The sequence below is a fragment of the Helicoverpa zea genome, chromosome 6 (assembly GCF_022581195.2).
Source record: "Helicoverpa zea isolate HzStark_Cry1AcR chromosome 6, ilHelZeax1.1, whole genome shotgun sequence".
NCBI lineage: Eukaryota > Metazoa > Arthropoda > Insecta > Lepidoptera > Noctuidae > Helicoverpa > Helicoverpa zea.
The window spans coordinates 6,381,536-6,395,232 of NC_061457.1; the positions used below are offsets into that span (position 1 = coordinate 6,381,536).

General features: G+C 35.4%; 1 protein-coding gene across 14 annotated transcripts in view; it reads right to left on the reverse strand.

Moving 5' to 3' along the window:
• LOC124631071 (RNA binding protein fox-1 homolog 3) overlaps positions 1–13,697 on the reverse strand; it is an 81,284-nt gene that overhangs the window by 23,486 nt on the left and 44,101 nt on the right. For 12 of the 14 annotated variants that reach the window (XM_047165225.1, XM_047165223.1, XM_047165224.1 and 9 more), the window contains exon 2: positions 8,089–8,133. The exons of the other annotated variants lie outside the window; for them this stretch is intronic. In XM_047165225.1, the coding sequence (XP_047021181.1) occupies positions 8,089–8,133 (45 nt within the window). The remainder of the gene's footprint in view (positions 1–8,088; positions 8,134–13,697) is intronic. 14 annotated transcript variants of the gene reach the window in all.

The following is a 13,697-nucleotide window of genomic DNA, read 5'->3' on the forward strand; positions in this document are numbered from 1 at the left end:
TATTTAACTTTTGTACGTCAACGGCAAAAGCACAGCAGACTAAACAAAACGCTAAGAACTAAAGCGCAATAGGCGTGACCATAGGGATAAAAGTAGTGATTCTAATTAGTCCGCATTTAAGTGGTTTTTCTGAACGGACCCTTAAATAACAAAGTAGTGGTGACCTAGTGTTTAGAGAACCAATCTCTCAAGTATGAGTGTGTGACTGCGATTCCAGGTCTGGCAAGTACTTGCCAATGCAACTTCTCTTAGTTCGTATGTACTTTCTAAGAATATTTTGGCCACCAATGACCGGTTTTTGGAGGAGCTGTCTTTTCTAGTATGTCCCGGCTGTCATTGAACATCCTTGGCAGTCGTTATGGGCAGTCAGATGCCAGTAAGTGTGACCAGTTTTACCAAGATGTATTGGGTTAAGCGGGTAACCGGGTTGTGGAGGTCAGATAGGCGGTCGTTTCTTGCAAAACACTGGTACTCAGTTGCATCGAAGCCGACCTTAACGTAGTTGGGGAAAAGGCTCTTGAGGTAATAACAATCATAACAATGAGATTTAACGCAACAAAGTCGGAGAGTGGGGGCTCGTGATGTCACGTCTATGTAAAATTTGAACTAAGAAGTGACTTAACACAAAATTCAAGCGTTTTGTATCTTCGTTGTTCTTTGCTTGTGAAAGAAAATAAAAAATACTTGTCCATTATTTTAGGGTTATCTAAAAGACGGACTATTACTTTCTTTGATTCACCATGCTTATTTTGTATAATTTGTATCAGTGAACGTCTCCGACTCGCGAGACAATGAGTAGCATATTCTTTACTTGAGAAGTTCTCTAGAGATATGGATGTAGATGCTTAAACATGCCAATGATGGAAGCGCGCTTCGCGATCCGATGAGATTTCCTCGGAGCAAGTTGCAGAATGATGTTCTCGAACAGCATCAAGTCCTTCCAAGCGCTCTTCGGTATATCGTTGGGATCTTATGATTCTCTCCCTAGGAACATTGGAAAAGATTCGACCTCTTTCTGGCCATGGTAATAGTTTTATTGTGAAGAAGATACCTGATTAATTAAAATCTAGCTGACTGCCCCCTCGTCCCCCGCGGTACTGAGAAGGGTACCCTGTCACGAAGATAAATGGAAAAGAATACAACACTCAAATAGCATTAAAACTCGAACATTCATTCTAAAAAGTTTTGTAGTAAAAGAGTAACATTGACGATGATATAGCATAACCATTGAAAGTCTGTCCTAAACTATTACCGCCTTTGCCGCTTGGAGGTACTTGCAGCTTATTATATCATTATACAGTGAAATTAGAGATAGCTTTCATTTCCACATCAGTTGTTTCTGATCTTCGATTCTCATAAGTCAACAGAAAATATACATCAGATCGAACAACTTTTGCTAAAACGTCATTTCAAGTGTAGTAGGGCACTTGGAGTTCAACTTCAGATGTTTTAGATCTTCGATTTTTGTAAGTCAACAGAGAGTGCTCATCAGATTGAACAACTTTTGCTAAAACGGTATTCCTATGTATGCTATCGTGTAGCTGGGTTCTTGAAGTTCCGCATCAGGTGTTCCAGATCTTCGATTTTTATAGGTTAATAGAGAGTGCTTATTAGATTGAACAACTTTTGCTAAAACGTCATACCTTTATATGCTATAGTCTAGCTGGGCTTCTGGAGTTCTACAACAGGTGTTTTAGATCTTCAATTTTTATAAGTCGACAGAGAGTGCTTATCAGATTGAACAACTTTTGCTAAAATGTCATACCCGTATATGCTACAGAGTAGCTGGGCTCTTGGGGTTCCACATCAGGTGTTTTAGATCTTCATTTTTTATAAGTCAGCAGAGAGTGCTTATCAGATAGAACAACTTTTGCTAAAACGTCATACCCGTATATGCTACAGAGTAGCTGGGCTCTTGGGGTTCCACACCAGGTGTTTTAGATCTTCATTTTTATAAGTCAACAGAGAGTGCTTATCAGATTGAACAACTTTTGCTAAAACGTCATATCCGTATATGCTACAGTGTAGCTGGGCTCTTGGGGTTCCACATCAGGTGTTCCAGATCTTCAAATTTATTCTCTCAACCGAAAATGCTCATCACGTGGAACATTTTTTGCCATGGCACCATTTTTGTATCTCTTATAGTTTTGTTGATCTGTTGCAGTTCTGCACCAGGTCTTCAAGTTTCGAAGATAAATTATAGCCTATATGTTGCCCCGACTTTATACCGATACAACAAAGAAAAAATCATTGAAATCCGTCCAGTAGTTCCGAAGATTAGCGTGTACAAACAAACAGACATACAGACATACCGACAAAATTTTTTTTTTGGATTTGTGCTCCATTACTGTTTCTAAACCCCACCCAATTATTATTTTTTTAATATATTCAATGTACAGACACAGTTTTTTTACAGATTTATTATATGTATAGATTTTGCCATCTTATGGCTAAGAAGCTATACTTCATGAACCCAAATACGGAAGCTGCTTATTACACCTATCTGTGAAATGTAACTAATATTTATTTTGCATAAGCCTTAACCGCTATAATCGATTTCACGGCAAAAGGCAATTGCCTCACAATAGGCTTACTTGGCTAAAAGTGTGTATATCATAAATAATTCCCATCTCCATTCGTCCCCACACGTCGGCCTGCTGCCGCTCAACGAATTACCGGAATCAATAAATATTTGATTACATTTGAACGGTATTTTAGGGAGAACAGAATGTGTCAATAAATAAAATTCATATTATTTACTTTGCTTCCAACGTTAACTAATGTAATTCTGGAAATTCCTGCTAAAAATATACAGAAATCAATGTTCCTTTCTCGTGTGTTTCATTTTTGTTTTCGCAGTTCATTTAATATGCTGTTTAATGTTGTATTAATATCGGGCAATAAGGTTAGCATTCTCTAAGTCTCGTGAATAAGCTATCTTTAACTTAAGGATGTATGAATCGTGCTATCTCCCAGACACACTTCTTCCGTTGTGCTTTTGAGTGTGAGTGAAATTAAAATTAACGATGGATTCAAAGCCACAGGATGAACGTAACATTCAGTTAGTAGGCAGTGTACGGGCGCCTGTTAGTTATGTATGCAAATCAGGCACGCGTATGGCAACTTCACGCCAATATGACTTGCTAGTCACACGTCATATTATTACGATATCGTTAGTCGATGCCTAACGAGAAAAACGTGAAACTTAATATCTTTATCAAAAAATAGGAGGAAAATCTAATAACAATATAGCCTAGTTTTGCAAGCACATAGCTTACTGTAAGAAAATTACACTGACAAATGTACTCGAAATTGACCGACAGGTTTAGGTTGTCTGCAACATTCCTTAACCAAAAGTGATTCCTTTCAAGCCTGGCAGAAACTGGCAACCACGTTGCTGATTTATATTTAGATCAATGTATGATATGTAGTGCACGTTTAGTTCTCTGTATTCCTGATATTAAATCAGAGAGAAGACCAGGCACGAATGACTTTTTAACATTGATTAGTGCAACAACCAAGTCATTCTGATAAGTAAATGTGAGGAGATTTTCCCGGAAACAATATAGTCATTTTTAAATGGAAAACGCTATCATTGAAGCGTTGAAAAATGATGGTGTACTATTACAGACGAAAAAGAACGTTGACGTCGGTTGCATCACGGGGCGTTCGCTCGGTCCGCCGAGCCAATCTCTTTGAAACTGCACCCGTGCCCGAGGTCTACCCTATTTAACGGACCGCCGATCGCGTTAATTAAGCGTTTTCAATTTATGCCACATTTTATGTAAAGCTTACACTTATGTAATGCTTCGAAAGCTATGCAATATAATATGACGAATTAAAGTCAATACTGAAAATAAGTATGTGCTACAGTATACGGTGAAATGGATTGTTGAGGCAGGTGCAAATACAATCTGAGGACACGGCAGTGCCCCAGCCAAGACTCGAGCAAAGCGGGCACGGCCGTACCATCTTTTCTCGAAGCGTTTCGCGGCTATTTCAGTCCCCTGTATCTTCCATGTGAACAAAGCTAGGAGTTTAGGTTTTCGATGACCAAGAGTAAGTATTAGAACAAGCTCAGTCTCAAAATTACAAGACATTTGAATAAATAGTTTACCAGTTATGAGCGATCAAAGTTACACCATTTTGTCACTGACTCACTGACCGATCATCAAAAGTCTAAGGTACTTCTAGCAAACTTAGAACCTTCAAATTTGGCACCAAGGTAGGTTATTAGCTACATATAAAGGGAAAATTATAAAAACCTTAAAACTTAATAAAAAAATAGGAAACAAATTTATATTTGCGGTTTTTCAAGAACATTGTGTATGAATTTTGACTGCATTGATAACTTTGTTATTTATTTATGTACAAAATGTTACTATTTGTTTTATTGTTACGTAGTGGTATATTGTTATTATGTATTAAATATACAACATATGAATAAAAAAGCTAGGTTTAAATGAAATGAATAATGATAAAATCTTTCATATTAATGCAGTGCGATAAACACTGCATGCTCGCTCGATAGATGGCGTTGTCCTGGTCTAAATCGCGCTATGGTTTCGTTACATAGCTTAGTATAAGTAGTACTTAAAAAAAAATCAAATAATTTCATGTGATAGCGTCATCTACCTCTGAAATAAATCTCTTTTATTCTAAAAGCTATTCGATTAAAAAATTCGACAATTTCGAATTTTTTTAGGTTAAAAAAATATTGTTTACATGCTACTTTAGGTGTACATATTTAGTTTGTAATATATTTAGTTAGTTGCATGTAAGTTAATTTAATTTGTTATATACTTAGAGAAGAAAGAGACCTACAAAAAATAAATTAGATCCCACCAAAAACATTAAATGTAAAAAAAAGCCAATCCTCTACGCAATTCCTCCACCGTAAAAAGTTTTGAGATCGCATAGAAGCCAAGTCCTGTTCTACTTTATTTGTAATAATAAATCAATATTTTGTGACTATATCAATAGTTTCGTTCACATTACAATAATACTGTCTTGGCCATGAGCACAAGTTAAAAGTCGCTCCTTGAAATAATGTGCGTTGATAAATTCTATATGGACATGATTTTACGATTGGACTGATTATGGACTGATTGGAATTTGAGATCACCATGGACTAAACATGCGCCATAGTACATGTGCAGTTCATTGATGTTGGATGAAACTGACTGTAGGTCATTTAGTAACAATTGAATAAACTAAAAGTATTTAATTCTGTGATATTAAACTTCATGTTTGACTTTCACCTCTCCAAGATATGCTGTATTATATTTGCAGTTTATTGTGCTCATGGCCAAGTCAATATTATTGTAAAGTGAACGAAACTATTGATATAGTCACAAAATATTGATTTATTATTACAAATAAAGTAGAACAGGACTTGGCTTCTATGCGATCTCAAAACTTTTTACGGTGGAGGAATTGCGTAGAGGATTGGCTTTTTTTACATTTAATGTTTTTGGTGGGATTGGAATTTCAAAGATTTTGTAATTTTTTTTGTACTATTGCAAATGTACCACAAGTATAGTTTTCAGTTCATTTTAATTCTTGTAAGATAATTTTACATGTCACATTATGCATACATATTAACAAGATAGTTTACTTCTTTGAATGCTATAGGTAAGGAATTTCTCCTGGCACACGCAGGCATCTCACGCGAATGGTCACGCCACGCACCTTAACATGGAAAGTAGGTATAGATTTTATCAAATAAGGTTGTTTACGATCGACTGTTTGTGATTATAATAAAAGCCTAGAAACAATGCTACTCAATATTAAATTAATGAAAAAAGATCAGATATTGAAGGAAACGAAAGGAGTATTTGGTCATGATCGGGAGAAACCTCGTTTTAATAACTTAACTACTTTCTATCTATTTATAAATCCACTTATGTACCTTCACAAACTGTACGACTATAGGAAAAATAACAAATATTGTAAAGATTGTCCGACAAAGTATGACAGTGCGTCCATCTTCGTCCAATCGGGCTGGTAATCCTGGCTGACAGGCTGTAAGTGGGCCGAGCACCTGGCCCTGAGACACAACGCTATCACTTCACCTACGGGAAATATTGATCTTATTTGAGCTTGATTAACTTTGTCGTTGTCGACGTTGCTAATAATACCCAAACTCTGGCACCGGTCCAGCCGAGGCCTTAATGGTACTTCGATACACGATAATTTTCAAAGGTGACACACTATTTATTTGATTCGATTTGATCTATTGCACAGATAAGGACAGTTTTATATTTTGAGTAAAAGTTGTTACACAATATTCGTATAAAATACTGCCAACAAAAAGTACGTGAGAAATCTGTGTATTGCGCATAACAAGCACGCATGAAACCCCATGGGGGTTTTAACAACCTGCGTGTATATGACTATGTATGTGTGTATAGCTTCAAGTCAGCGGCTTATTGAATTGGGAAAAGTTGTAGCATTCGTTTATTTAATATCATTAAATTTATAAGTAAAAAGGAATAAATACATAAATAATACTATAATGTATTCCAGAATTATTCGAGGGCAACATTCCAATTTAAACTGCATACCGGACGTCAGCAAAAATATGCATTCGCAGACTGTATATGTAAGTTGAAAATTGAACGCGCTACTATTTATGTGTTTTTAAAACCAGATATGCAAGTTACGCACAAAAGGATTCGCGATTAGCAGACAGGTAGGACCACAGGTACCTACAATCGATTAAATATTTAAAACTTGTTTGCATGCAAAACGGATACTTTTGCTTCATAATGTCTTGATTCTCATACTAAAATGTTTGGTCGTCAACACCTGTTAAGAATACTGAGTACCTGTTGTTTTTTTATCAGCATATAATGGACTGACTTTATGATCCTTTTCAAATTAGAACATAAAGGTAATAAATACATGATCAAATAATCAACCCTATCAAAATATTGTGTGTTTTACAACGATAGAATGTTTGTAAAACAGGCATGGGAAAAGTAAATAATTAATTAGGACGTAAGTATCTAATAAATAACATTACATCTCCACATCAAAGCGAGTTTGGTGTCTCGTGAGCAGACTTTTGGCCTACATCAATGTCACGTTGAGATTTAACCAATTTAATTTATTTATTATACTAGAATTTTGATAAGATTAGGCTAACATGCATGGTAAATACGGAATGAGATGAAAGTGCTGCTTGATAAAAGGTAACGTGACTTGATGATCTGTCACATTCTAAAATTTAAGAAAACACCAAAAGCCATTACCAGCTTATGAGCGATTTACTAGTGCATGGAAATTATGAAAAGCATTACTACGCAGCATTTAGGTACTAAAGGACTTGAGAAAGATATTTTCGTACCTACGTGAAAAAGCTGAGAGAAATCTTTTGTAACGCCGCGCGCAAGTTATTAACCTTGAATGTTACTTCTTGTTCCCAAAGGTCATGTTCATTCTTACTTACATAGCTATTGGCACTGTGATTTTCTTATAACTAGGAGATTTTCTTGCGTTAATTATATATGGGAATCCAAATAACACACTTACCTACTACTTCTATGAAAGGCTTAGCAGGTGCCTAACATAGTGTCATAGCTTAATTAAGCTATAATACCTAATAATCAATGTTTAGTACTCAAGTTCACAATTACAGTTTTTTCCTTGAATTGAACACTTTGATCTGCCACTAGATCTAGTTCATTGCACCAATAAACAGTGCAGGGATTTAATAATGTGAAGTCTCTGAAGGCAGTTGTTATACGGTTTATAGGAAGCTTAGATTTTGCCAGTAATTACAACTAAGGATATTTACAAGAGAATGCACTAGGTATCAAATGTAAATAAATGTTTAGTAGATGAAAAGAAACCTCTCGCATAAGAAAAGGAAGCTTAAAAGTACAACGACGACGTTTAAAAATGAGGGTTAGTCGTGCGGGCGAGTGAGTAGGCGTTCCTTGTTTAATATAAATTGAATTGGCAGACATGAAATGAGATCAGCTAACTTACGGTTAGTAAATTATAAACTAGTAATTATTCAGATATGTTTAATGTGAATGCATTCACATGCGTAAGTAGTGCTAAATAATAAATGGTAAATACCAGCAGGGTAGGTGTTCCTGTATCGATGACATTGCCGTTACTCACCTGAAATAAATAAAACCGACTAAGTGACTTCTAGCTAGTTATTCTATAAAACTAGTCGATGATTTATCTAGGTTGTGATGGATTTACCGATGAGTTATACAACATTACAACGATTTTGTTAGTTTTCTATATTATTATCTTGAGTTGTACAAATAGTTTAATCTTATCACAGAGGTGACAATAAAGTCTGATCTTGAAGTAAACAAACTTGGCTTCCACTTCAAATATGTTATGTTTCGTTTAAAAGTACAAGTTGTATTAAGATAGACCATACTCGTTACTCGTATTATAAAAAGTCATATTTTATTATAGCGACGGAAACAAGTTGAACATTCGCAGTTGAGGGGACTGTTCTGTGGAACATTTGCTAGTATAGCTAGGAGGTCCAACAACTGCTATAGTTTAACTTGTTTCAGTATATACAGTTCGTTAATTGAGATTTTTCATGTAGCGGTTTTTTTAGGGTTCCGTAGCCAAAATTGCAAAAACGGAACCCTTATAGTTTCGTCATGTCCGTCTGTCCGTCTGTCCGTCTGTCCGTCTGTCACAGCCGATTTACTCGGAAACTATAAGTACTACAGTGATGAAATTTGATGGGAATATGTGTTGTATGAACCGCTACAAAAATATGACACTAAATAGTAAAAAAAAGAATTGGGGGTGGGGCCCCCCATACATGTAACTGAGGGATGAAACTTTTTTTTTCGATGTACATACCCGTGTGGGGTATCAATGGAAAGGTCTTTTAAAATGATATAAAGTTTTCTAAAAAACATTTTTCTTAAAGTGAACGGTTTTTGAGATATCAGCTCTCAAAGTCGTAAAAAGTATGTCCCCCCCCCTCTATTTTTATAACTACGGGGTATAAAATTCTAAAAAAAATAGAGGTGATGCATGCTAATTAACTCTTTCAACGATTTTTGGTTTGATCAAAGTATCTCTTATAGTTTTTGAGATAGGTTGATTTAACTGTAATTTACGGAACCCTTCGTGCACGAGTCCGACTCGCACTTGGCCGGTTTTTTTTCATGTACAAGTTCTTTACTTTACTTACTAATCTACGCAGTCAGCGAAAATAGAGGCGCTATTTTGTTTGATATATAATCCGCAAGATGAGCCCTTCAATTTGATACCCATATTTCTTCATACAAAAACCAACTTACATAAAAAACAACAGCCCTTATTATTATAGGTACAACCCAATGTTGATGATGGGTTAATAAAATACTTGCTTATATTTATGAGCTTGGGCAATATTGCATTTACGCCCACATGATAGGTTGCTCGATACAAAAAGAAAATGGTGACTGAGATAGTAATTATAATTATTGTGTTACTTGTTTTTGTAAATGCAAATTAATCAAAATATAATCACAGCCCTTAACTATCATAGTAACGTGAGTTTTGACCGAACAAGTCTTTAAATACGTACAAAGACAAGCAAATCTTAGGACTTTGTTGTGTGTCATTTATGTACCACCTACAAACCTAACAAAGATTGTTCTTGTTTCTTCCTTAAAAATAAGTAGTCAAAAAGTAAACGAGTTGCGTTTCATGGCATAATATAACGACAATTATTTATTGGCTTTAACTTTTTTTTTAACAATGGCTTTTAAAAGTCAGGCATGTAGAAAAATTGATTGATCTAATATTGGTATAAATTGTTGCACGTATGAACGATCGCGGATTAATGAATAGTCATTACAAAAATTATGAATGCAACAAACTATCTAATGGAAATACTTCGAATTTTAAAATAACACAGTGGCATTGAATTGAGGAATTATTGTTCAGAGATATTTCGAGTTAAGAGCAAATGTAAGCGATGCACTTTCGACGTCAGGTATTGCATTGCGTTATCGAGTCCGATGGTCGAGTCAAGGGGCGTCGCGACGCCCGCCGCTCGACGGCCGCGGACCGAGCAACGTTGGCACGATCCCAAATATTTTTCATGCGCCTCACTCTACACCGGGATAAGTTGCCCTATTCACCTGAATCGGAATACGAATACGTTTAAATCAAAGAATCGTCTATAAATATCCAACTGATATTGTTGCTCAATCATTTCATTTTAATGGCAAGCAGGATTATCCGTACATGATATTTTAATCCTTATTACCGGTTACCAATCCTAATCACTTGTTTCTTGCGTCAAGTGTTTCACAAGAGATGAACAATCTATTGTTATAAAGCACTGCAAAGAAAACTTTATTTGCTTTCACGTCAACGACATTAGCTATTCCGACAACATTAAATTCGCGGCGTGTCTGAACTATGTACATTTATCATTAAGTGGTGGTTAACTAGGGCTAATTGATAACACGTAACATGTACTTATAAATCATTCGGAGTATACGGATTAATGTGTATACTCGTACATCTGTTTAGCAGTGAGCACGTCACGTCTGGCGGCCCTGCCGCTATACGTTTGCAAACAATATTGCACAAATCGTGCCAGATCCATTTACTACATATTTTTAATACATTACGATGTAAGCTCATTTTAAGAAGTTTATACCTAAAATGTAAAACAGAAAACGTTTATTTTTACTTGTCTTGTTTACAGATTCGATTCTATTTTAGTGGATACAGTAAGCATTACATCGTTTGATGGAGGTTTCGATGGATATACTCGTTCAAAGAAATGGTAAACGCATTAGTTCATTGTGGATGTTATCATTGTAATGGTAAAACGTTTCAATTATCATTTTCAGTGGGAAACCAACCAATTAATCACTTACAACTTAATCTTTTACTACTTTTAATAGACTGATATTTTAATAAAATAACATTAAAATCATAAAGGTTGCCGTTCACACGAAGTCCAAGTCGGCTACGGTGACAATAAGCGAAGACAAAAGCACGGCTCATAAATAATATTACAAAATAACTGAAACCTCTGCGTAAAACTGGCTTGACCACACTGGAAGTTGCAAGTTAATCTCCTTTCACAACTACTTTTTGGAAGAGATCTAGGTGTAGCTGTGATTAATGATAGAACAATGTTAAATAACTTTTAAGCCTTTACGTTTTAGTCTTAAAATCTTTTAATTTGGTCACAGATTAATAAATAGGTACTACGTTTTTGGTGTTCAATTTATCTAGTAAGAAGTGGGTTTACGAATATCCTGCGTGTTATTCCTTTCCATATTTATTATTCTGCACGGTGCTGGTAAGTATAACAAATGAATTGCCGCGAATAGGTAGAGCTCCCAAGTAGGCGTTTCCAACGTGTGGATGCATGATGGATTGTAATACATTTTTAACGATGTTTAATATTTCATAATAAAACTGAAGGCGCCAATTTAGCGATGGAGTACATAGTTTACGGGTTCTTAAATAATGTCATTTTAAAATAATAATCTATTAATACTTAAGTACTGATTAAACAACCAACCAAAACGTATTGGACGCCTGAGAGGAAGGATGTTGTATTAGCGAAAATAGGATTTGATTGGTATAGCAAACAAAATATTGCAAATGCTAAAAGTGAAAGCGCACTCCGTTGGTTACAGAAACAAAGTATCTATAAGCGTACAATTAACGTTGACCGTGTATGTAATCTCGAGTCCGCTTTCCATTAGACGGTCTATTACACGCACGTCGACAGTGCATCGGCTTCGCTCCGATTGAACGATGTTAAAACAGTGGCGGCCATGATTATAAACGGAATTATAGTTAATCGTACTCTATACTACTCTAGTACCAGTTTACCTTCAAGAGCAGACGCATACCTTAGACTGCAACTAACCAAATTATTGTTTAGATATTGCAACACCCATAAACCCGTCACTTTCTGATTTATTTTCAAGATAAACTGCTCGTTATGAGGTGCCATTTGGAAAGCCATCATTCAATAATTGCTGGAAATTTCCGAAACCTAATAATGATAAATAAATATCAATAATAAGAAGACGTTAACAGTACAAACAACACCGATAATAAAGTTATTTCAGGGACTTTCACCCTCTGGGGTGACTGTTTATAATACACATGTCAAAGACAATCAAGTTATAATATTTGTTCTCGGGAGTGGCAATGATAAAGAACAATAAATCTTTAGTGAGCGGTCAACTGTGTAAACCCATCATCTTGTGGAAACAAGACGTATAAAAAAGTTGTTTCGCTGATTCAACATGGTTCGAAGTTACGAAGATAAATATGGGTGGATCAAGGTCCCATGAGTGCGGAAACATTGGCAACGCTTCCTTTCACCCGCACAGTTGGTCGCGGGTCTGACCGACTGCGGGTGCAATCAAAGCTCACTATGCAACCAAGTAAACACTAGTGAACCGGTAGTCCAGGTGTATAGCCACATACGCACTCAAGCCACACCTCGACAGACACGCTTAATTAACCACAATGAATTCAATTTTATAGAATGACATCAATCTTTGTTTCATGATTGGATGCCGATCTGTTTCAGGGACCCTATATTTCAGTCCAAGAAAGTGTGTTGTTGAATAATATCTTCAGAAGTAACAGATTTTACATATTTTTCTGCGCTATCATACTTTTACATTAACTGCATCGAGAACATAAAATTAGAATTTATTACGTACATATATTACGTCCAAATGAAATGTCATTAAAACCTTATACCATGTTATCAGCTCACAGATAATTGTTTGACCTCATTATCTGCGTGTATAAACAAAACGCAGAGACTTCCAATCGGTGACCGAAGCCGAAGATACTAACAGGAAGAACTAATAAATATCTTCTGATATTATTAAACGAACCGATGTTCCCGTAACACGTCATTGTAGTAGGTCTTTACTTAAATGAAAGTTATACTTTAGAAGCGATAGATGATTTTTATATTATAAAGCAACATGTACACCAACCGCAACCTAAAAGTGTGGATTAATATGTTGAAACGATCTACCTGGCAAATACAATGATCACAATACGATTACCGTGTTATTTAGACAGTGTCACACGTTTTCCATCCAATATCTTCTTATTTCTCTTACGCATCTTGATAAAATATATATTTTTCAAAAGAGCTTTGTTGCTCAACAACAGCTTTCTTAATCCGTAACAATGACTTTCGGGATAAAAAGTATGAATTCCACATCCTTTATTCATCCGATGACTGATTTCAATGATGCCACAGATGATTATTTTTTTTCGACTGTGATGTCTTTGCAAAATTTCGATTAAGCTTTAGATTTATGGTCTTACTACAAAAACTTAAACATGTGTCAAACACTTGTCTAAAAAAAGTGTGGGGCCACACTTTTTTTAGACAAGTGTTTGACACATGCTGTCTTACCACAAAAACTTTTAAACGTCAGTTTATGCCTTGTCTAAAAAAATGTCAAATTATGACGTTGACATATGGTTCATTTTGCAGCCAAAATTTTATTAGACAAGTGTAAAACAGAGTTTAAAGTTTTTGTAGTAAGGCCCATGGTGTTTTTCAGAAAAGAATACCCTGTGACGCACAGGAAATATTTTATTTTTATTTCGTGAATTCTATTATATTTACTCTAATATTAAAGAATATATTGTTAACTAGCTAAATCTGCATTTTAAATTAAAATTATAATATGATTTTA